Source organism: Pituophis catenifer, unplaced genomic scaffold (assembly GCF_029215685.1).
Source record: "Pituophis catenifer annectens isolate HBS135680 unplaced genomic scaffold, rPitCat1.0.hap2 SCAF_1, whole genome shotgun sequence".
Lineage (NCBI taxonomy): Eukaryota > Metazoa > Chordata > Lepidosauria > Squamata > Colubridae > Pituophis > Pituophis catenifer.
In genome coordinates this window covers 333,461,381-333,486,462 of record NW_027256881.1, presented here as the reverse complement: position 1 = coordinate 333,486,462, position 25,082 = coordinate 333,461,381, and the positions used below count along the sequence as shown (strand labels likewise).

Below are 25,082 nucleotides of genomic sequence, written 5' to 3'. Positions count from 1 at the left end.
TATTCTCCAAAGCACCTGAGGGCAGGACAAGAAGCAATGGGTGGAAACTAATCAAGGAGAGAAGAACTTAGAACTAAGGAGAAATTTCCTGACAGAACAATTAAGCAGTGGAACAACTTGCCTCCAGAAGTTGTGAATGCTCCAACACTAGAAGTTTTTAACAAGATGTTGGATAACCATTTGTCTGAAGTGGTAGGTAGGGTTTCCTGCCTAAGCAGAGGGTTAGACTAGAAGACTTCCTTCCAACTCTGTTATTCTAAGCTCCCTTTTTCAATGCCGTTGTAACTTTGAATAGTCACTAAACGAACGGTTGTACTGTAGGTCCCTATGGACTTCAATTTCCAAAATTCTCAGCAATGGGTCTGGGATGTGGAATTCCAAGTTGTAAACCTAACATTCAGGAGAACATATACCTTTGGATTAAAAAATAAAATAAATAAAAGAAGCAAAGGGGAGGTTTGGCAGGGAATAAAGACCACAATAGGCATTTGATCTCTTGAGGTTGCTAACTTTGGTTTGGGAACAAAGTGAACCTGAAAACTGATTTCATTTAAAAGGCGTTAAATTGTGTTAAAATCTCAGTCAACGTGACAGCTTTCAGCACAACCTCCCATCTTCATCAAGTCCCAATTAATGACTTTTTAAGGGGCTCTGTAGCTTCTGGCTGTGCTTTTCCAGGAGCCTCAAATGAGGGCCCTTCGTTACAAAAGCTGTAATCCCGATTTAACACTCTTCTGAAATGGTTTGGGAATGTTTGAAAAGAGATTTCTGCAGCAGATCCCTAAGTGGGTCACACAGATTTACATCACTTGTTAAACTGGGGAAATGAATCACTGGGCCATCAACTCCTGACCTCTTTTGAGCTGTGGGTGTACAAATTGCTGCTGCCCACACACACAAACCGCTTCCCCATTCAATTTTTCTTAAGTGCTTATTGGGGCTTGTTGGAGTTTAAGTTTTCCCCCTTAAGGCACATCCTGTTTACAGCAACCGAGCGCTACTCAGCCCAACTAGAATATTTAAAACTGTTTCTCCTTGACTTAAAAAAACAACAACAAAAAAACGCAGACCAGTCAGAGACACCCGTTACACGAGGAAGTCACTTCATTGTTGGGCACTTCAAAGCAAAGGACACTCAGCTTTGCAGGAATGAAAATGGGACAGATTGTTGTGAAAGATTCCGTGTTTATTTTGCAAAGCTCCACATCCTGGTTCCTCGGATACCAAGAGAGGCTTGGAAAAGCATCTCCAACTGAAATCCAACCTCTAATCTCCTAATCCCAACCCAGCAGAGTCACACTAGCTGAGTAGGGACACTTGGTTGGAGAAGGCTGGTGAAAGCCAGCAAACGGGCTAAAAAAAAATAATTCAAGGAAATTATAAGAAAAGATCTATCCAGAATGCTTGCTTGTCTGTATTCTGCCTTTATTATTATTATTTTTTTACAAATAACTCAAAAGTGGCGAATAGATACACTTTCCTCTTCCTATTTTCCCCACAACCACCCTGTTTGGTGGGTTGGGCTAAGAGAGAATGACTGGCCCAAAGTCAATCAGCTGGCTTTCATGGCTAAGGCAGGACTTGAATTCACAGTCTCCTGTTTTCTAGGCTTAATCACGAGTATGGGGGTCTCCAACCTTGGCAACTTTAAGACTTGTGGACTTCAACTCCCAGAATTCCTCAACCAGCATGAAACTTATTGTACTACCTTATTGTACAATCTTATTGTAAGGAAACAGTAAAGGAATCTTGCAAGCTTGAAAGTACATTTCTCCCCTGACACCTTTACATACAAGAACCTAGGGAAGGTCCCAGCTGAGATGTTTGCCAACCCCCATTGTTTCTGAGGGCTGAGTTGTCTGTTATCTCACTGTTGCTTTGCTTTGCTGGCTGAGGAATTCTGGGAGTTGAAGTCCACAAGTCTTAAAGTTGCCAAGGTTGGAGACCCCCGCACTAGTAGATCAAACTGGCTCTTGGAAGGAAACTAACAAATAGACACTACCGTATGTGGTGGACGTGTCCTGAAGCGAGGAAATTCTGGAAAATGATACAAAAATGGATCCAAGAAATAATAGAGGAGGATATTAACTTCCTACCAGAAATTTATCTCCTGGGAGTACTAAAACGAGCATATGGGAAGAAGAAGAAATATTTAATTATCCACATCGTTACAGCTGCAAGACTCTCTTATGCACAACATTGGAAGGAGAAAAGTTGTCCAACTGAGGAACACATAGTCAATAAAATATTGGAATGCGCAGAAATGTGCAGATTAACATATGTATTAAATGAGAAGGAGGATTCAGAGTTTTATACGGTATGGGATTTGTGGTATAGATGGTTGGAAAATAAATGCAAAAGTTAACTACTAAGGGGGACAACGCTTAACTACCAACTTATGTATCATTATATGATAATTTATAATGTATTAATTTCACAAATATCCTGTTTTAATTGTAAATCATTTACATAATCTACTAGTTACCACATTTATAAGCATAGTATGACTACATGTTGCCAAACCGAAAAGGTTGAATTGTAATATATTGTCTACTCAATAAAATTAAAAAAACAAAAAACAAAAAAAAAACAAATAGAAATATAGCCACTTTGCATGAAAAGCTCTTGTGACTTCCATTCTTGTCAATCATCAATGAAAAGATGTCACCCATCTAGTGGTGACAATTCCCTGCCTCTAAGACCAGGAAACTGATGCCGATTGATTAGGGAACTGATTCCAATTAAGCACCAGGAGATAAGGAGGATATTATCTGAAAGATAACAAGTTCTGGCATAGAAGACCATCCCCAATGTGGCCTTCAGTAGCACTGGCAGGAACAGGAGAAAAAACGCAGGCTGTTGGTCATAGCAGCAAAATCAAAGCCCCGTTTTCACTTGCAGCGGTGACATCCAGAGGGGAGGACAATGCACCCTCAACACTTTCTTTGACAATGATGCAATTTCCTGATTTTACCTCTGTTAATTAAGATTCTTTTACTTTAAAATAAAGGGAACAAATCAGCAAAGCCAGCTGCGGGCCTCAAGCATCACTTGAACTGTCAACGCAGAATCCCCATTTCAGAAACTAAAATGGAGGCTGACTGCAATCCAGAGTTTAGAGGTCTTTGCTATATGGTCTACCACGGTAGCCATTTGGCAAGAGCACCATCATGAGCTCCCAAAATTCCAGATGTGCCAATCGAGCACGCACGGCTTCTAGCATGCAACATCTAATGGGCTCCATCTTCCGAACCATTTATAGTGCCAAGTGCTCTTTCGCCTTTTCTCTCCTTGGGAGAAACTTCAGGGATTCTCCCCGAGAGCTGTTGCAAAGTTTGTAATTCTTCTTGCTGAACTGCTCCGTTGATATTGTATGAACCAGGACATCAAGTTAAGTTGCACTGGGGCTTTGTTTGCACACGGTACACGAACATACGAATTCTCTCTGGAACACCGAGCATTTGCATGAAGACAGTCAAACTGTGCCACCTTTCACACAGTTGAACATGCTCAGATGCTCCTTCTCTGTGGAACATCAATTAAGATTGAACCCAACTTTACACTTTTTCTAAAGGCCCTGAAGAGGCTGGTTTTGCCCATGCACTCGGGACACCAGAGTGATATGGAGCCCATCAAGTGGTTGGTTTGATGGTTGTCGCCAGAGGGGTTGGCGTTTGTTGGGTTTTGAAGTCAGGCTTTTTCTCTGTAAGCCACACTCTGAGTCCACATGATAAACAAAGATAAATTGTCTTATTACTTAAATAAAAATCCGTGACTGTTGCTAAGATATCTGTACGGAGGTGCCAAACTCCAAGGCAACCTTCCATTTTTTCCCTAAAGCTGTTAAGAGGTTGTATTTATAAAGATATGGTTTCACCACAAATACATGGATTGCAAATCATTTTGTTATTTATTTCAAAGAGCCCTTCGGATGCGAGAGAATATTAAGGCTGATCCATCTCACAGTGGCTCGATTGTATTTTAGGAATGAAAATAAATTCTTTCAACAGATATTTTTTGGGCACATGATAGTTTTGTTTTACAGCTATGTAGTCCTTGACGTACAACCTGGTTTAGTGATGGTTCAAACTTACAACGGCACTGAAAAAAGTGACTTATGACCATTTTTCACACTTTATTGCCGCATCCCCATGGTCACGTGATCAAAATCCAGATGCTTAACAAATGATTCATTATTTATGACGGTTGGCAGTGTCCTGAGGTCATGGGAACAGCTTTTGGGACTTTTTGACAAGCAAAGTCAATGGGGAAGCCAGATTCACTCAACAACCATGTTACTACCGTGTTTCCCCGAAAATAAGACAGGGTCCAGCAGAGAGGCTCCCTCCGTGCGCCATCAAGCCCCACCCCTCCTGCGGGGGGGGGGGGGGGGGAAACGCAAGCGGCCCAAAAGCACCAAGCTGCACAAGCACATGTTCCCTCCCCCGCTTGTGCACCTCCCAGGCTTCACCACGTCGATGTGGGCAAAGACGGTGAGCACCTGGCTGGAAGCTGCTGGAAATGGAGAAGACACCAGTCAGGTCAGCTGCCTGCTGCTAAGTCTTCCAGGAGCCAGAGCAGAGAGTCTTCCGGCAGCTGAGGCAGAGGCGGTGCAAGGCGAAGGGAGCTGCAGCCCCGCATGGGGAGGCCTCCACCGCCGCCATCCGAGCACTGAGGATGGCTTTCTCTGTGACTTCCAAAACCCAGCTGGAAGCCGCTGAAAGCAGAGAAGAGGCTGGTTGGGCCAGCCGCCTGCTGTCGAGTCTTCTGGGAGCCGGGGCAGCCACATGGAGTTGGAACCATAGAGTGGGAAGTGCACTCCCAGAGTGGCTGCTGCCCAAAGACCAGCCTCTTCTCAGCTTCCAGAGGCTTCCAGCCAGGATTTGGAAGCTGCATTGGAAGCCATCCTCAATGCTAGGTGGGCACCACATGGCAAGAAGTGCCGGGTGGCTGTTCTCTTGCAAGCAGGGCAGGAGTTTGCAGGTGAGGGGGATGGATGGATGAATGGATGGGAGGCGGCCGAGCGCCAAGAATGCTGGGAAGAGAGAGAACGAGAGGCAGCTCCTGATCAGCTCAACTGATCCACGGGTCGCGATTAAGGGGCCCAGCTGCCATTAGCTGACCGGGGAAGGGAAGGGCTGCCTCCTGTGCTGGCCATGCCCACCCCTTCACTAGGGCTTATTTTAGGGGGAGGGCGTATATTTACACCCACCCCAAAAATCAGGCTTGGCTTTATTTTCGGGACATGTCGTATTTTCAGGGAAACATGGTAACTTAACAAGTGCAGTGATTCACTTAACAGCTGTGGCAAGAAAGGTCGTAAAATAAGGAAACCTACTTAACAACTTTCGCACTTAGCAACATAAATCCTGGGCTCAATTGTGATCGTAAGTCGAGGACTATTTGCACTGTATTGTGCATTTACTTCAGCTAAGGCTATGAAAAAGGCTCTGCTGGAGGAGATCTAAGGCTTCTCGTGGTTACTACCATTTCCCACAGAACCAGACAGATACCAGTGGGAAACCCTTAAAAGCAATCATCATCATCTGTACAGGTAGTCCTCCATTTATGAACACAATCAGGCCAAAATTTCTGTTGCTAAATGAGACAGTTGAGTGTTGCCCTATAACGTAGCTCCCCCTCTTGTTGCCTTAAGTACCTCACACAGTTGTGGGGAAAATAGGAGGAGGAAGGCGTATCGATGCTACTAAAAAGCCATTTTCTGACCAATTTCAACATCTCGCTTTTCAAACTGTCCAGTTTGAAGAAGCCCTTTTGGTGCTTTTTAAATATATAAATATTAAATACTGTATTTTTTGCACTATAAGATGCACCGAACCATAAGACACACATTAGCTTTAGAGGAGGAAAACAAGAAAAAAAAAACTGCCTCCGCTTCCCAGCATCCATCCAGTATTTATCCTTGCAGCAAACAGCCTGGTCAGCTTCAGCACATTATCGCAGCCCCAGCATGTGGCTCATCGGGGCTCCGCTCCATTGCGCCCACCACCAGTCAACTCAACTGAGCTGCCGCTACTGCCGGGAAATACTGGAGCCGATCAGCTGTTCTAGGTGGCGGGGATCACCGCTGCCGCCGCTCACCGCCATCATCTGCTCTCCCGCCACCGCCGCCACAACCCCACCCCACCCGGCGCAATATTCACTCTATAAGTCGCACAGACATTTCCACCCACTTTTTTGGGGGGACAGCTGGACAGTTTGAAAGGCTAGATGTTGAAACTGGTCAGAAAATGGGCTTTTTAGTAGCATCGAGCCAAAAGAGGAAGGTTGTTTAAGCAATTTGTGACCCATTTATCCTGACATCTGCAATTTACAATCTGTAAATATCAGACATACACATAGACCAATTAAGGGCAAAGAAAATAGAGGTGGTTGTGCCCAACTGTTTAAAACACCAAACCTATAGCCTCTCCTTCTGCCCCACAGACAGAACCGGTAGGGCCACAGTCCAGAAATCTTCTCCCTCTCCAACTCCCCCATTCTGCACAGTTCTTAGTTTCCCAGCTTCCTTCCAGCCTATCAGATCCCCTATCTAGATTCCTAAAAGAGGATTCATTGCTCAGTCTAAAGCAAATCTTAAGAGGGATTCTGATGAACAGCAAAATCTGGAGATGGCTAATTTCTACTGAATAGAAGTGCTGTTAGGGAGGAGCAGAAGATTGCTGAAGATTGCCAAGATATTCCATTGGTTGGGGGGGGGATGTTCAGAAAAGGGTGAAGAATAAGGGAATTAAGGGGTGAAGAATAAGGAAGTTAGTTTGGTATAGTGATTAAGGCACTGGGCTAGAAATTGGGAGATTGTTGAGTTCTAGTCTCACGTTAACCATGAAAGTCAGCTGGGTGACCTTGAGCCAATCACTCTCTCTCAACCAAACTCACCTGTTATGGGGAAAATAGGAGGAAGGTGTGTTGGATATGTTCACTTGCCATGAGTTATTTTGTAAAAATAATTAAGGTAGCAAATAAAATAAAATAAATACAATAATTATGAAAGAATCTTCCAACTGGCTGACTGCAAAATTAAAACCTTTGGAGATTATGAATTGCACCGGGAGGTGGTTATGTTAAAGCAGTAGTTTTTCAACCATGGCAACTTTTAAGATGCATGGATTTCATGCCGGCTGAGGAATTCTGGGAGTTTACGTCCACAGCTCTTAAAATTGCCAACTTTGAAAAACGCTACTATAGCAACTGCAATAGCACTTAGACTTATATACCGCTTCACAGTGCTTTACAGCCCTCTCTAAGCGGTTTACAGAGTCAGCATATCGCCCCCAACAATCTGGGTCCTCATTTTACCCACCTCAGAAGGACGGAAGGCTGAGTCAACCTTGAGCCTGGTGGGATTTGAACTGCCAAATTGCAGCCAGCCGGTAGTCAGCAGAAGTGGCCTGCAGTACTGCACTCTAACCACTGTGCCACTGAGGCTCATACGATGCTGAGATCTGAATCCTGATTGAAAAGGGTTTGAATGATCCATTTCCTCATCTTCTCTACAACCTTCCCCAAAGAGAGAAAGCTGAAAGCTGGATAGAAATTATCCAGTACAGTCAAATCCAATGTACCTTAAACAGGGGGAACCACCCATCATTTTCCTGCAGTTTTAACCAGCCTTGGAAGGACATGAACCTAATATACATATGGCTAAGTTCACAATCTGGAGACCCTCTCCACTTCCTTGGTTCAAACTCTTTCTAGATAACACAGGTAGTCCTTGATTTACAACCACAACTGAGCCCAACACTTCCATTGTTAAGCAAGATAGTTGTTAAATGAGTTTTGATTGCCCTACCGGCCATGAACTTTCAAGGCACCTCTGATTCTATGCCTCAGAAAGGAATTTGAAATCCCCCAACATCATTACATCTGACGCATTCCACCACCAACCCTGTCAAAGTATCAAGTGTGGCCCCTATGCAACAGGGCGATTAATATTATATCAGCAGTCCCCATCTGATTTCTAGAGCCCAACAAGGTCTTACATCTGATTATCCACTGAACAGCACTTCTGAAACTCACCAGTTTCCTGGTTTACTGGCCACTCCTGCCCTGTAATCGCTGCCCAAGTACAGTAGTCACATTACCAACAAGGGAACCCTCCCTTAATCCATGCTCAATTAAACCTTGGTGATACATGGTTTGAGCAATTGATGAACATCTACCACCAGGGCCAGTGATAGTCAAATAACTATCCTGTGGATATTTCAAATTCTTAATTATATATTCTTTAAATTTATTCTCAACATTTCCTCCAAGATCTCAAAGTGTGGGACATAGCATTTCTCTCTCTACGTTAACCTTTCCCAACTTGGCATCTTCAAAATGGGTAGACTTCAAGTTCCCAGAATTTTCCAGCCTAGATATCCACACATCTCAAAAGATGTCTACCGCCCAATCACCGCCCTGTAAGATACAGTGAACTGAGAGACAGCAACTAGCCAACTTCATCCAATGAAGTTTCCTGGCAAACGTAGACTTGATCCAACCCAACACCTTAATTATTCCACAATGTTGATTCACAATTGCCATAATCCCAGAATATTGGCCTTGGTGAGATTGAGTTGTAACCCCAAAGAAGGGGAAGATACTGGAGCGCCTATCCCAGATCTGATATACCGATTCATGTAATATGAGAAGCCAAAGGTGCTTTTTCAAGGGGCAATTGGACTTTCTGGTTTTTCTTTGAAGACATTTTGCTTCCCATCCAAGAAGCTTCTTCAGCTCTGACTGGATGGGGGGGAATGGAAGGATTTATATTCCTTGCAGATATCTGGTCATTTGTAGTCTTTTAGTGAGTTGTTAAGGCCACCTGGAGGTTTATCTGTGTCCTCAGGGTCACCTGAGTAGTGTAAATGGGTGTGGAGCCTTCTTGGAACCGCTGAAAGGACTGTGTTGTAGACTGGAGATAGATGATATCGTAGCCCTTTGCACCACTCAGGTGGCCCCAAGGACACAGATAAACCTCCAGGTGGCCTTAAAGACTGGCTAAACGACTTCCATTCCCCATCATCCAGTCAGAGCTGAAGAAGCTGCTTGGATGAGAAGCAAAACATCTTCAAAGAAAAACCAAAAAGTCCAGTTGCCTCTTGAAAAAAAAAAGCACCTTTGGGACAACCATGACCTGGATGACTTGAGAATCTCCATAGATGTAATAGGGGAAGTTTAGCATTTTAAATTCGTGGGATGGAACAAATGCTAAAAGTAGAATAGACTGAATAGATTGTACGGATCATTTGCTTGCTTTTTCGATGACTGACCATCAACAACTTTTCTGAAAGAGGCTGGAACTAGCTTCACATCTCCAATTGTTAGAAAATGGCCACAAGATACCTCCAAATAGCCCTTATGAAAGATTTTAAGAGCAAATCGCTTACCAGCCCAATTCTAGAACCAGAAACTACCCTTAAGACCACCACATCCATCTCCTTTCTCCTTGCAGAAGCCCCAACTACATATTCCCCCACTGGATGGCTAAATCCTGAAAATCCTGAGGACCTGGATTATGGGGGCAATAAACTAACTTTGTATAGAACAACACCGCTTGGGGGGCCCGAAAGCCCTAATAAGCAGTTATATACAAAAAAGTATGCAGGCTATTGCTATAATGCATTGTAAGCCACCCGGAGACATATAAATGTCTGCAATTACTGTAAGTTTGAATCTCACCAGGCTCAAGGTTGACTCAGCCTTCCATCCTTTCTAAGGTAGGTAAATTGAGGACCCAGTTTGTGGGGGCAATAAGCTGACTTTGTATAAATATACAAAAGTATGAAGGCTATTGCTTAACGCATTGTAAACTGCCCTGAGTCTCCGGAGAAGGGCGGCATATAAATCAAATTAAAAAAAAAAAATTGGACTAATAAATAAATAAATAAATAAAACAGGGGCCCTCTACCTTATTGAATTAATTCTGTAATTGCTAAAGGAGATTAAAGGGAAACGGCAATGGATCTATGGATCCTTGCTGCCACCTACTGGTTGCCATGCAAAAAGCATCCCGCCAAGGATGGGGGCCCTTTGCAGCCATAAAACGCGCCTGTGTCAAAAGGGGGGCCTCTGGGACGACTGGAAAAACCTATTTTATTTGAGAGTGGTAAACCTTCCTTTAACTTAAAATTGTTCTTCAAAGCAAAGAGAAATTACTCTCCCCCCCCCCATTTTTTCTTTGCTATCAATTCTAAACACCTGTCCTAGACCCAACAGTTTGGGCTACTACAGATTTTCTCACACCAGACCTTTTGTCTTCCCATCGGGGCCAGGCCCCTTTTTTACAGCCCCAGACTGCTGTCAAAGCATCACTGTTCAGAGTGGAAAGGGCCTACATTTTTTAATTCTTGATTGGGCTTGCAGGGAGGGGGGTAGAAAGCCCCGTGGAAGCTCTGTGCAAAGATCTGGTTTCTAATTAAATCTGTTGCTGGTTAAGCGGATATGGTGGCCTAGTGGTTAAGACGCTGGGCTTGCCAACCAGGTTAACGGTTTGAAACCCAAGCATTGCATGACAAGTTGAGCTCCCGTTGTTGCCACAGCAATGGCTGTCCTGCCAACCTAGCAATTTTGAAGACATGCCAATGCAAGTAGATAAACAGGTACCATTTTGGCGGGAAGGTAACAGCGTAGAGTAATGCCGGCCACATGACCACGGCAGCATCTTCAGGCAACGCTGGTTCCTTGGCTAGGAAACAGGAGATGAGCACTGTCCCCTAGTATCAAACATGATTGGACAGGGGACCAATCATTAAACACCTTTAATGGTTGCTGTTAATGATCTGGGCAGGGCTGGGGGCGGGGGGAGATTGCAAAAATAGAGGAGGAGCTATTTCCCATTTTCTATCTATTAAGTTGAAGACGGGATTGTGGACTCGCCCCCAAAAGCCTTCTGCACAAGGGTAGAAAAACTGTGGCCTGAACCAATAGGTTGGACTCCGCTTACCGTTCGTCTCAGCTTGTCCACCTTCTCCCTTAACGCTGCTGCGGTCCAGCGGCGCCCTCGGATAACCAGCGCTGATTGGTGGGTGCTTTGCTAGCAAGGCGGGCCTTTACAAGATACAAGCCCACTTTTTAAACAGGCATAGCTTGAAACAACCCAAACGGAGACAAAGAGGTGGGGAACAGACAACCACAGCAGCACCCATCAAATTTGTACAGGTAGTCCTCGACTTACAGCCATACCGTTCAAAGTCACAACGGCCCTGAAAAAAGATGATTTATGACCGTTTTTCACATTTTGCAACCGCCGCAGCGTCCTCCAGTCATGTGATCAAAATTCAGATGCGTGGCAACTGGCTCGTATTTAGGATGGTTGCAGTATCCCAGGTGTCATGCGATCCCCTTTTGCGACTTTCCGACAAGCGAAGTCAAAGCCGGGTTCACTTAACCCCCGTGTTACTAACTTAGCCAGCGCAGTGATTCACGTTAACAAGTGGCAAGAAAGGTTGTAAAATGGGGCAACGCTGACTTAACAACTGCCTTGCTTAGCAACAAAAACATTTGGGTTCGATTGCGGTCGTAAGGCAAGGACCACCTGTACGGAAGAAGGAATGGCTTCAGACGCAAGGGCAAAACCTGGGTAAAATCGCCAACCCTTGAGGAGATGGGACTTTTCATTTGCATTTACCCAGTAGTGGGATTCAAATAATTTAATAACTGGTTCTCTGCCCTAATGATTTCTTCCAACAATCAGTTCACCAAACTGTTCAGAAAGTTAACAACCGGTTCTCCCGAAGTGGTGCGAACCGGCTGAATCCCACCACTGCATTTACCCCTTTGGGGGAAGGTGAAGCTCCGAACTTCACAGACAGGAAAATGCTGATTTCTCAAAAAGAACTAGGAAATGAATTGGCCGCTGCTTACTTCTTCCAAGATTTCTTTCAACATCTCAGTTCAGTCTACAACCCTAGTTGCTTCCCACTCTTATTTTTTTTTTTAGAGCTCCCCCCACCCTCAGGTATTCCATCAAACAAGCGCCTTTTTTTGCTTCATCTCATCTTCTCCTGAAGGCACAAACCCAGATGCATCACAGGCTAGAGCTGAAATGTCCATTTATTTAACAGCAGTAATAATTTAAAATTATAAAAACCCCTTTCTCGGTATCGACTTGTCAAAAAGGGCGGTGTTAGTAACAGGGGAGGGTGGGCGGGGGGCGAGGGAAGGAGGGAGGAACTGTGCAGAGTCGGGAAGTAGCTCTGATTGTTAAATTCGCTTCCCACTCTTCCTCTTCTTCCTCCCCGCTCCCCCTTCGTTGCTGGTGCCTAAAGGAAAGAGCCTCACCAGCTCCTCCAGCAGCAGAAAATCCACAGAGGGAAAAAGAGGGGAAGGGAAGAAGGATCTCTATTACATTTCTACTTTCGAAGGTCGGTATCATCAGTTCTTAAAAGAGAGCTGACGGCAGGACGGGGCAGTGGGGCAAAAAAACAAAAACGAAAAAAAAAACACATCGTCAAAATTATATTAAAAAAAAATAATAATAAAGAGAAAGGGATAGACAATCCGTTTTAGAACGCCCCCTTTGGAACTCCAATCTCCCTTAAAATCCAGTGCTTGTTCGCGTTCCGACTCCCTGCCGCTCGTCACACGGCGCGGTCGGGCCGGTTTTAAGAGTCCGCACAGCAGCAGAGTTGAGAGAGGAGGTTCTTCCCCCACCCCGCCCCGCATTGTCCCTTGAGAGAATGCAAGATTGAACACCAAACATCGGGGGCGGGACATGGGAGGTAGGGGGGGGCAGGAGGGAAGAGAGCGGGAAGTCAAGAGGGTCTTGAAGTTATGATGGTTGAGGGGAAGTGTGTGGAGATTCCCATTCCCAGCCCTCCCCACGGCTCTGTACTGGACGTTTCCCCACCCCACAGATTTCCCCCTGGTGGTGGTGGGGAGAAGCATGGAAGGGCTATGACATTAGAAAAAGAGCATGAGAGTGGCGACATTTTTTTTTTTTGCTTGTTTTTTTAAAGATTCATGAGTTGTTTGCGGAGTTTTCGTTACTTGGTGAACTGGAGGAAGAAGAGGAGGAGGAAGATGACGAGGAGGAAGCAAAATTCATTGCGGAGAGTCCAGGTGGATTTGTGGCTGTGTTCTGCCCGCTTAAACTTTTCCGACACACTGGGCAGGTGTCATGCTGGGGAAGCGGGTGGAGACAAAAAAAAAAGAGAGAGAGAGACAGATATAGAGAGCAAAAATGTTAGAAAACAGGTATTTGGCCCATGTCTCGGTGCTTAAATACAGGCACTCCCCAACTTACGGCCATTCGTTTAGTGAACAGTGCTAAAAAGATGACTTCCAACTGGTCCTTGCACTTACAACGGTTAAAGCATCCCCGTGGCCACGTGATTCCCTTTTGCAACCTGACCAGCCAGCTTCCAAGAAGCAAATCAAGGGGGAAATTGGCAGGAAAGGTTGCCAGTTGTAGTCTTGCAATGCCTTGCTTAAACAACTGCAGTGATTTGCTTAATGACCGCAGCAAAAGAGGTTGTAAAATTGGCTGTGGTCAGCTTACTTAACAACAGCAGGGGTGGATGATGAATTCTCCGAATCTTATTGTGGCCGTCAAGTCAAAGACTACTCTAAATTCAGAAAGAGGCCTTGGAGCTCTTAAGGACAAACATAGCACAGGCAGACAAGCACTGTCTTCCTGCCTCTGCCCACCTTTGGAATTAATTCTAGTGCATTGCACTGCCCTGTTCTATAGTGTCCCTTTTATCCAACACGCCACACAGGGCCCTGGATCACAGTACAGTGGTACCTCGGTACTCGATTGCTTCAAAACTCAAATTTGGTACTGGATGCATTTTGATGTGAAAATCTTGTCCCGGTACTTGGTGTTTGTTTAGTACTCGGTACGCAGATACAGGAAGAGAGGGGCGGCTGTGGAGAACAGACAGGAAGTTGGCCATGCTGGGAAGGCCACTGCAAAATGAGGGGGATGGCCACAGAGTGCGGACAGGAAGTAGGTCATACTGGGAAAGTCACTGCAAAATGAGGGGGATAGCCACAGAGGACCGTGTTGTGGCCCGTCAGAGGCCTGTGTAGATTGTAGCTGATTCTGACAATGAGGAGGCTGGTGTGGTGTTGCGCCAGTAGCCTGTGCAGCTGGCACTCGAGTCAGACAATGAGGAGGCTGGAGAAGATGTGGTGCCAGAGGTGGGGATTCAGCCAGGGCCTTCAGAACCTCCAGAAGCTCCTTTAAGTGAAGAGGACGAAGAGGAGGAGCCTCTTCTCGATGCACGGGCGCGCAGAGCGGCCAAAAGGCAGGAGTGGCTCCTCAGGAGGAGATCTCCTCGAGAATAAGGGTTGGGGCTAATTGGCCATTCCCTTAGCCTATTTAAGGAGGAACACTGACTGAAGCAATTTGTAGGGAACAACTTCGCGTCTGGATTCTCTGCAAATTGCTTCTGGGCTTTCTGCCAACCTTAGTAAGATTACTTTATCTTTGGTTTCTTGTAGGCTGTTAAGAAAGTTTATTAACAGTCTTTGTTTTGAAAAAGACTGAGTTATTTTAGTAAATTAAGTTTTGTACAAACTTTGTGTCTGCTGTATTCTTTGGGGTCCGTAGCTGGGGCAGAACAGGCGGACAGGAAGTAGGTCATGGTGGGAAAGTCACTGCAAAATGAGGGGGATGGCCACAGAGGGCGGACAGGAAGTTGGCCATGCTGGGAAGGTCACTGACATAGGAAAAGGCACAGACAGAAAGTTCTTCCTGGCTGAAACAATGGGTTAGGTGGTAAGTCATGTGGTTTGTTTAGGACTCATCGCACCTCTCAGAACCAGTTCACACCGAGTACCGAGATACCACTGTATTTCCATTGATGGGAGTTTGTCATTGAGTCAGAGTCTACTTTGAATGGGTCCTTCAACAGTTAAGAATTTCGGGGGAGAAAAAATAAAAATGGGTGATGGAGAGGGAAAAGCTGAGATGCTGGAAATAAACACAGGGCCTATGCAGATGGTATTCCTGGGAGGGAAAAATAAAAGGAAAGCACATTTGATAAAAATTAAGAAAATGTGGGCTCGACAGGGCAATGCAACACTTCAAAGGCAGATGTGCTTCAGAGCAGGGGTCTCCAACCTTGGCAACTTTAAGACTTTAAACTTTAAGCTTTGCTGGCTGAGGAATTCTGGGAGTTGAAGTCCACAAGTCTTAAAGTTGCCAAGGTTGGAGACCCCTGCTTCAGAGCATCTACAGGAGCAAATGTGGTCCCCCGTCTATGAATCCTTTAAAAAAAAACAGTGTCTTTTCCCAAATTGTGTGGGAACCTGGGCTGGGCTATCCTGTGCAAACTGGCACTGCAATCAAAGGAAAATATTGTTTGGTTTGTCATACAACTGCAGAGTGGGATTAGTGAACCCCGCAAAGCAAAACTGCCAACAGAACAAAACCGCCTCTAGAAATTGTGAGCTTCTTTTTGCTGGAGGCATTTAACGGAAGCTGAAGAGCCATCTGTGTGTGGGGGGGAAAAAAAACTACGCTACTGACAGTTTGATGAAATAGTCTCTAACTCCCTAATTCTAATTCGACACTAATTCCAGTATAACTCCGTGACAAGGGATCTGTTTCCCCCCCCCAAATCCCGATCTTCAAAAAGATGATCAAAAACTCATCAGTTTTAAATGGACTTAACTGAGACTGATTTATCTAGCATGCTATAAGCTGTTAATGCCTGGCCTTGAGACTGACTTTTCAATTACAAGCTTTGGGAATTATTGGATTTTAAAAATGACTTTCAAGGGCTGCATATTGTTTTCCAGAAAGGATTTTCACAAAAAAAAAAAAAAAAAGTGGGGGGGGGGACACGCACGTTTTATTGCAGGAACAAGCCCTTAAAAAGAAAGTGTTAGGCTTCTAAGGGAACAGGGAATCTAGCAGAAGCCTCACTGGAGGAAAAGTTGCACCTTCAGAGAAGCTTTTTAAAACATTCAAAATCAAAGGTATATGCCTCTCTCTTGGTTTTGTTTAAAGCTAAACCAATTGTTCCGCTGAAAAACCAATGATCTTGTGTCAATTGTTGAAGAATGAGACAGGAAGACAGCATATAAGTCACCGACCAAACCCTGCCCCCTCTTGCTAAACAAATCTTATCTTAAAAGCAGGGGTGGGCTTCAAAAATTTTAGCAAGGGGTTCTCTGCCTGGTTGCTGGCTGGGCGTGGCCATGGTGGGTGTAGCCTAGTTGGCCTCCTGCACCACGGTGGTGTGCGTGTTTTTGCCCTCCCCGGGCTCCGGAGGCTTTGCTTGAACCTCCGGGAGGGCGAAAACAGCCTCCCCAGGCTCTGGAGGCCAGAAACGGGCCCATTTCTAGCCTTCCCAATCTTCCCTTTTTTTGCCCTCCCCAAGCCTCCATGCGCGCCCTGCACTTACCTGCATCCAAAACGGGCTGTGTAGGGACTCCTGGGAGGGGCAGGGTGGGTGGGGCCAGCCAGGAGTGGGATTTGGGGGTTCTCCGAACTGCACAGAATCTTAGCTAGAGGTTCTCCCGAACCCCTGCAAACCCCCAGCAGCCCACCCCTGCTTAAAAGTCCTCTCTTCCCCTATTCAGTCTCCAAAGACATCTATTATTCTCCGTCACTATTCAAAAATGTCTGAATCACAGTAGGCCAAAGGAAACAAGGCTCCCATTGGGGCCGCTGGTGGATTGTCTCCAGCCTCCCCAAAGCAGCAGCGGACATGGGATACTCTCTGCTCAAGTCCCTCCATGACTCTCCCTGACAGCTCACCTGTTCCAGCCACGGGACTATGCAGCCATCATGGAAGAGGTGATTGCAGGGTAATTGTCGCACGCTCTCGCCAACTTCATAATCTTCCTTACAGACGGGACATTCCAGTCCCGAAACTACAATTGGGAAAAGAAAAAAAGAAAAAGAGAGAGAGAGAGAGAGAGAGAGAGAGAGAGAGAGAGAGAGAGAGAGAGAGAGAGAGAGAGAGAAATGAACTAGAGCTGAGTTGTTCATCCCCGTTACAGGTAGTCCTTGTTTAGTGACCACAACTGGGACCAGCAATTTTCTCGTTAAGTGAAACCGTGGCTAAGTGAAACCGCAACTGTGCTTATGATCTTATTTTAGCTTTCCTTTTTTGCTTTACGGACACGGGAAGGATGTAAATGTAAGAATAGGTTGCAAAGTTACTTTTTCATTGTCACTGTAGTTGTGAATGGTTGCTAAACAAGGAATACCTGTAAAGGTAGTCCTCCACTTACAGCCATTTCTTTATTGACTGTTCAAAATTACAACGGCACTAAAAAGGAGTAGGCCCTTGCATTTATAACTGCGGAACCTGCGGCATCCCCAGGTTCATATTATCAAAATTTGGGCGCTTGGCATCTGGCATGTATTTACGAAGGCTATATCGACTAACACCTTTTCTGGGGTTTGATGAGCGTCGGCATAGGACGCATTAACCCGGCGTTCGGTTCATCCCGCAGCCCCAGTTCTGCTTGCCAAAAGTGGCCCACTAGGCATCTCGCGTTCCGCGGCCGACTCCACAACAGCGAGCCAGGCTTCTTAGCCATTTAAATCAGGAGTCTCCAACCTTGGCAACTTTAAGACTTGTGGACTTCAGCTCTCCGAATTCCTCAGCCAGCTTTGCAAAGGTTGGAGACCCCTGATTTAAAGTTGGAGAATAGGTTGAGATTGTTTCGGCCCCAAGGCCTCTAATCATTCGCTTGACCGCATAAAACAGTGGCAGCAAGCGCCAGCCATCCTGAGGGAACTTCAGAGGGAACCAGCTACTAGACAGTTTAATTCGTCTTTTGCCCCCTATACACAGGTCGGATGACTGATTTGTATGTCAGGACCACCATTTGCAAACTTCCCAGCCAGATTCTGAAAAGGAAAGGCAATGGAGGAAGCCAGATTCATTTAACAACCATGTGATTCATTCAATAACTGCAGTGATTCAGTGACTGCTGTGACAAAAATAGTTATAAAAATCAGGTGCGGCTCACTTAACAACCCCCTTGCTTGGTAATGGATATTCTGGTCCCGTTTGTGGTCATAAGTCGAGGACTACCTGGATATTTAAAGCAGTTAATGGAGGGGAAAATCACAGAAACCAAGTATTCTGGAAGATGATGAAGGCAGAAGCAATTGGGATCTGTTAAGAATTTACTACCAGGTTCCCTAAACTTCCTTTTGTTACGCTACAAGTAGGCCTCCACTTATGACCACAACTGAGCCCAAAATTTCCATTGCTAATCAAGACAGTTGTTAAGTGAGCTTTGCCCCATTTTACGACCTTTCTTGCCCCCGTTGTTAAGTGAATCACTGCAGCTGTTAAGTTAGCAACACGGTGGTTAAGTGAATCTGGCTTCCCCATTGACTTTGCTTGTCAGAAGGTCGCAGAAAGTGATCACATGACCCTGGGACACAGCAACGGTCATAAATACATGCCAGTTGCCACAAGTGTCCGAATTTTGATCATGTGACCGTAGGGATGCTGCAAAGGTTGTTAAGTGTAAAAAAACTATCACAAGTCACTTTTTTCAAGTGCCGTCATAATTTTGAACGGTCACGAAATGGTTGTACGGCAGGTGGAGAACTACCTGTCCATTGCTCTCAACCCACTGAAGGTATTTATGGTTCTACTTCTTTTCAGAAGTAGAGACACCGATCTTCTTCGATCCTTCAGCTTCATGTGCTAAACATAATACAGCACTGTAGTCAAAACAAGCAACGCTCAGCTTGAGAAATATGCCCCTGTTCAATGCTATCCAGCTACCCCATTCCATCTGAATAGGAGAAGATTAAAGAGAATGAAAGGTGATTGTTTTGTAGATCCTTGGCAACGAAACAAAAGCCACAATCTTCTGTAGTTTTAAGAACAAGCTGAGATCTAGGAGTTAATCTAGGATAAGCCTAAGAAACCTTGCCTGTCTCTGGTTCCCAACTGCAGGAAGGAATTAAAGCTGCCATCAGAGAATAAACCAAGGGCAAAAGAGAAGGAGGAAAGCTGGCCAACAACTACAATAAGACAGCAGAATCTTTTAAAAATAATAATGCTATTCAAATGAAAATCTCTGATTAGACGATCCAGGTCTTTCTGAATATACTGGGGTGGGAGGTGGGGGTGGAAGAGAGGCAGAAAAATGAGTAAGCCCTTACCGACATGTTCCTCTGTTATATGAATGGTTGGAAGGGCCTGAATCTTCTCCTTGTCTGCAGGAGGCGGGCCGGTGTTTTCAAACTGATTCAGGAGCTGAAAGAAAATGAAAGGGTGACAAAAGAGGGAGAGACGGTCCCAATGCTGCTGCCAGATTGTGGCTGTAAATCAAGCTTGGAGCTCCCTGGAATCTCTCATCCAAGAATTACCCCAGGCCAAATCCTTCATAACTTCCTAGCCCAGAGAAGGACAGCCTGCTGAAATAAATTCAGGGTTAAAATTAATTCTTGTTAACAGGCTGTCCTTCCTCCTGCTTGCCCATCTGAGGGAAAATGTCTCTGCATCCCATTTGAAACCCCAGTATAAGCAGTCCATGTCTTTAAAAAAAAAAAAAAAAAAGACACACTCACCCAACCTGTCTTAGGCCTGGGTATCAGGATAACCAGGGTCAGCTAAATTTTCAGCCTCCTGTTAACGGCAGTGTAAGAGCAACCGTCCTTGCCTGTTGCGGCTACTTCCCCTCCCACCCAATAAAGAGGGCGAGAGCAGCTAGGAGCCAGTTTGGAAGTCACAAACTTAAAAGCTCAGTTATGATAAAAATAAAACCCCAACTGAGCTCCACATGATGAGCCTGGACCTGCACTAGCCAGGGATGCTTGATCCTCCAATTTTCAGGCTAGGCTTCTGCTGCCCCATTCAAAGGCGCATCCACTCCACGGAGTGCCCCATACAAAGCCCAAGTTTTGGCTTCTTTAAACCAGTGTTTCTCAACCTTGGCAACTTTAAGATGGGTGGATTTCAACTCCCTGAATTCCCCAGCTGGCATGAAGTCCACCTATCTTAAAGTTGCTGAGAAACACTGCTTTAAACCATTTTTCAGAACAAGAACCCCACATGCTTAAAACCTCCAGTTCCCATCCACTTTCTAACTCCAAATGTTTTATGGGAGACATGTACAGGGTTACCTCCAAATTATTATATATTAACCAAAGGATAGGATTATTAATAATGCAGGTAAGTCTTGACTTATGACCACAATTGAGCCCCAAATGTCTGTTGCTAAACGAGACAGTTAAATTAATTGTGCCCCATTTTACGGCTTTTCTTGCCACCGTTGTTAAGTGAATCGCTGCAGCTGTTACGGTAGTAACACGGTTGTTAAATGAATTTGCCTTCCCTATTGACTGCTTGTCAGAAGGTCCCACAAGGTGATCCCTTGTCCCTGGGACATTGCAACCGTCATAAATATGAGTCAGTTGCCGAGCATCCGGATCATGTGACCACGGGGATGCTGCAATGGTCATAAGTACCAAATATTGTCATTTTTTTTTTCCAGTGCTGTTGTAGCTTCGAACAGTCACTAAAGGAATGGTTGTAAGTCAAAGACCACCTGGGATATTAAGCAAGGTATGGATACTTGGAAGGGTCTCACCTTGGTCATGTTTACAACTGTGGTATAGTTATACAGTTTTTATATACATTTGCTGTACAGACTAAGCTAGGCCCATTAGTAAACACTGTTTCCTCCCTGGTTTTAGGCCAGTGCCTGCACAAATCACATAAGCAGGATTTGTAGGCTACAGCCTTCTTCTGCTGTTGGCTTCCAGCACAAGTCTTGAGGTGGATTCTTCCCTAACATGGAGTTTCCCTTTACCTCAGAGGTCTTCAAACCTGGCAGCTTTAAGACTTGTGGACTTCAACTCCCAGCATAGCTGGCTGGAGAATTCTGGGAGTTGAAGTCCACAAGTCTTAAAGCTGCCAAGTTTGAAGACCTCTGCTTTAGCTAATGGAATTTGAGCCTCCTAAAATTAAGCTGCATCTTGGTGGGAGCCCACAGAAGAGGACGTGAGAGTCCTAAGCTCTGAACCCTCCGTATGCCACCATTCTGCCCCCCCCCTTTCCCTGCCCCGGAAAAAGGAAGAGATGTGCCCTACACACAGCCAGCTGTACCTGAGTAATAATGGCATCCAAGCCGTTGGCGCCCCAAGCGTAGTCCATGGGATTTGAATGCAAGACTCCCCTTTATAAATAGAAAGCACCAAAACAAAGAAAGGACAGGAGGAAAAGTTAAGCCTTCACTGGAACTGGCTGGACTGCCATAAGGCAGATGGTCAAGGTTTATTGACTTTGGAGGATTCTTAGAATAAGCCTAAGAATTCCATTTTTAAAAAAAAAAAAAAGACGTGCGGACCCGACTCCCAAATTCCCCAGTCAGACAGAATTCTGGGAGTTGAAGTCCATACTTCTTCTTACAGTTGCTAAGGTTGAGATACATTGATCTAGAACATGCTCTGACCAACTCACCAAGGTCCTACTCCAAGGTTTGGTATCGTGGTTGGTGCTATAATTCCATTGACCAGCTGCTGGATAATTCTGCCAAAAGGAGAGAAAAAAGAAAAATGTTGAGGCATTCTGGAGCAGGGAGAAGAGAACTGCTGAATGAGCTCACGGTTCCCCAATTTCTGGTGATTGTTGTGGCCCGTAAGCAGCCTGTGCAGCTGGTAGCTGATTCCGACAGCGAGGAGGCTGGTGTGGTGCTGCACCAGTAGCCTGTGCAGCTGGCACTCGAGTCAGACAATGAGGAGGCTGGAGAAGATGTGGTGCCAGAGGTGGGGATTCAGCCAGGGCCTTCAGAACCTCCAGAAGCTCCCATAAGTGAAGAGGAAGAAGAGGAGGAGCCTCTTCTCGATGCAGGGGCATGCAGAGCTGCCAAAAGACAGAAGTGGCTACCCAGGAGGAGGTCTCCTTGAGAGTAAGGCTTGGGGCTAATTGGCCACTCCCCTAGCCTATTTAAGGAGGAACACCGACTGAAGCAATTTGCAGGGAACAACTTCGTTCACTCTCCTTCACGTCCTGATCTTAGTTCTTTTATCAGTTTCCTGCAAATTGCTTCTGGGCTTTCTGCCAACCATAATAAGATTACGATTATTTATTCTTTGGATTCTTGTAGGCTGTTAAGAAAGTTAATTAACAGCCTTTGTTTGAAAAAGACTGATTTAATTTAGTAAACTAAGGTTTGTACAGACTTTGTGTGTGCTGCTTTCTTTGGGGTCTGTAGCTGGGACAGAACAGTAATGGAATATGTGGAATTTTAAGAGGATACTGGTAATCCTCAACTTATAACTGTAACTGAGCCTGGAATTACGGTTTTTAAATTGTGCCAGTCATTGAGTGGGTCATCATGTGACGGACCCAATTTTACATTTTCTGCGTTAAGCAAATCATCACGGTCACTAAGTGAATTGACAATTGTTAAGCAAAACACTGTTTGCTGGAAACTGGAAGTAAATGCTGGCGGTTACATAACTGCAGCCATTGCAAATGGCTGCAAATACGGACTGGTAGTCGAGCATCTAAAATGCAATCATGTGATCGCACGGGGGGGGGGGGGGGCTGGTCGTTGGAACTTCGCTGGCTGCCTTCTAAACTACAATGGCCATGCTCCAGTGCAGGGTCAACCTTGGCAACTTTAAGACTTGTGGACCAACTCCCAGAATTCCTCAGTCTCACACTGGCTGAAGAATTCTGGGAGTTGAAGTCCATAAGTCTTAAAGTTGCTAAGGTTGGAGAGGCCTGCTTTAGTGACCTCCAATTGTGTAGAAATAAGGGTCCAGGCATTTGCTCTGTGCGAAGATGTCTCTCCCCCCTTCGCAGCGTTTATTGCTTTTTATATAGTTTTTTACAAGCAGAAAAGGCAAACCAGCAAGTGTGTTTTAATTGGTAGAAACTATTCGCCCCCTCTTAAGATGCCATCATCCTGGTGGAAAAGGCAGATAATGCAGATCAGAGCCAGAATGACATCATACAAGCAGGCAAGATTCATAGCATCAAGGCGAGGCAGTGTGCTGCTCTCAGCCTGACACATGACCTTTTACCCCTACACAAATGGTGGTTGGAGAAATGAGTAATGCCCAATTCTTCAACTCTGGAAGCACTGCAACTTAATTCTGTAATTGTACAAATACAACTTGGTGTGGCCCTTCCGATTTGTGGACAGCGCAGTTCCAACCAATTTGGTAGACACCAACACCCAAAACTACTCTCCTCCTACATCCAAATTGAATCAGCAGCCACCAGCAACCAGGAATCCACTTCTATGGTTTTAAAATACCTATATTCAAAGAAGTGACTTGACCATCGGAGCTGGACAAACTGTCCTCACCCTTCTAATGTGGGGACTCCCTCATGTCTGCCAGCCGCCCGTCGTGCGGTGAAACGAGCCCGAGGTTGCCTGGCTCCATATCGGTGCCGAGATTGATGTTCCCTTTCCCGCCTGTTCTCAGCATCGCGGTTATCTTCTGTTTGTGTGTTGGACCCAAAGGCTGGGAACTCAAAACTGTCGTCGATTATCCCAAAGGCAAACTGGCCATAGCCCTGCGGGAGGGTGAAGAGGGGCTGATCCACATTCTAGAAAGGAAAGAGAAAGTGCCAGACAGAGAAAAGGAAACTGCTTAGAAAAGAGGAAGATAACTTATGGAGATAGGCCAGAAGCCAGGACTGCCAGTGATGAGGGACGGCTAAGCTGACATCATCCAACTATGGAATTAAACTTCCCATAGTCCTTCACTATTATTCATCTTATCTGAAGCTTATGGAAGTTGATGGAAATGTCTTATCCAGGTACCTCTTTCTACTTTTCTGCCAGAATTTTGGATGCACATCATCACAGGCCGTCTCATCAAATGGCTGCCAAAGCAGAAAAGTGGCCCATTCACAAAATGGCTGCCGGTCACAAAATATTCATTTACCAATTATTTTTTTCTCCGCCATCTTCTCTAGAACTCTCCTTAGCAACCTAACTTCCTTCCTCTGTTTCTTCTGCGTAGCTAAATATCGAAAACCCTGGGATAGATCCTCTAACCATTTCTATTTTCTAAGAATGCCAGTAAGGCCCAAAGGCATTCACAGAAATAAATATTATGCTAATGGCTCCTTCTCTGTAGGAGCTTTCGGTGTCACTCTTGAAATTTAAAGAAGGGATCTGATTGGGTGCCAAGTGAGGTGTCTGTGGGGCTAGTGGGGTCTACAGTCAGCAGCCTGTCTGCCTGAGCCTGAGCCAGAGTTGAAAGAACAGAACTTTCCAATCTGCAACGGATGGATGATTCACTATGCCTAGCAGCTTGGCTCCAGGGACTCTTTGCTTGGTCTAATTCAAGTGTTTCCCAATCTTAGCAAGATTAAGATGTGTAGACTTCAACTCCCATAATTCCTCAGCCAGCAATGCCGGGAAGAAGTCCACAGACCTTAAAGAGCCTTGGTAGTACAGTGGTTTAATGCACCCTGTTATTAACACAGCTGCCTGCAATTTCTGCAGGTTCGAATCTTACCAGGCTCAAGGTTGACTCAGCCTTCCATCCTTTCTAAGGTAGGTTAAATGAGGACCCAGTTTATGGGGGCAATAAGCTGACTTTGTATAAAATACACAAAAGTATGAAGGCTATTGCTTAACGCATTGTAAGCTGCCCTGAGTCTCTGGAGAAGGGCGGCATATAAATCAAATTAAAAAAAAAAAAAAATGAAAACAATTGAGAAACAGTGGTCTAACTGAAGGGGATTCTAGATACTGCACTGAATTGTCAGCAGGCAAAAAAATTACCATCCATTGACCCTAATAGATACGCTCCATTTTTTTGTCAACTGCGGGAGGCTCTTTTAGGATTGGACCTGGAATCTCTCAAGAAAAAGGGGGAAGACATAAAGATCCTGGGTAAACCTTTGGCGGGTTTTTCTTAATTGTCTATCAATGTTATTTATACCTGTTTCACTGAATGGAGACTTTATTCATAAAGAACTCACCTCAAACGGATGTCTGGTCTGGTCACTGGTTGAGGCTGAGGAGCTGGACCCATTTTCAACATTTCTGGAAGAGTTTAAGGGGGGGGGGGAAGCAAATTACTCAAGTACGATGAAAATTAGGATTCCTGAGAATGCTAGACAAGAACTACAGCCAGATAAGGGAAACTGTAGAGTTTTAGGTGCCTC

General features: G+C 45.2%; 1 protein-coding gene across 2 annotated transcripts in view; it reads right to left on the bottom strand.

Moving 5' to 3' along the window:
* Positions 1-12,060: 12,060 nt before the first annotated feature.
* The window catches only part of RNF126 (ring finger protein 126), a 28,762-nt gene continuing 15,740 nt past the window's right edge, over positions 12,061-25,082 (bottom strand). For both annotated transcript variants that reach the window (XM_070931771.1, XM_070931772.1), the window contains exons 3-9: positions 24,897-24,960; positions 23,263-23,507; positions 21,405-21,473; positions 21,051-21,120; positions 19,103-19,196; positions 16,721-16,836; positions 12,061-13,129 (exon numbers count right to left, since the gene is read on the bottom strand). In XM_070931771.1, the coding sequence (XP_070787872.1) occupies positions 12,968-13,129; positions 16,721-16,836; positions 19,103-19,196; positions 21,051-21,120; positions 21,405-21,473; positions 23,263-23,507; positions 24,897-24,960 (820 nt within the window). In that variant the 3' untranslated portion in view covers positions 12,061-12,967. The remainder of the gene's footprint in view (positions 13,130-16,720; positions 16,837-19,102; positions 19,197-21,050; positions 21,121-21,404; positions 21,474-23,262; positions 23,508-24,896; positions 24,961-25,082) is intronic.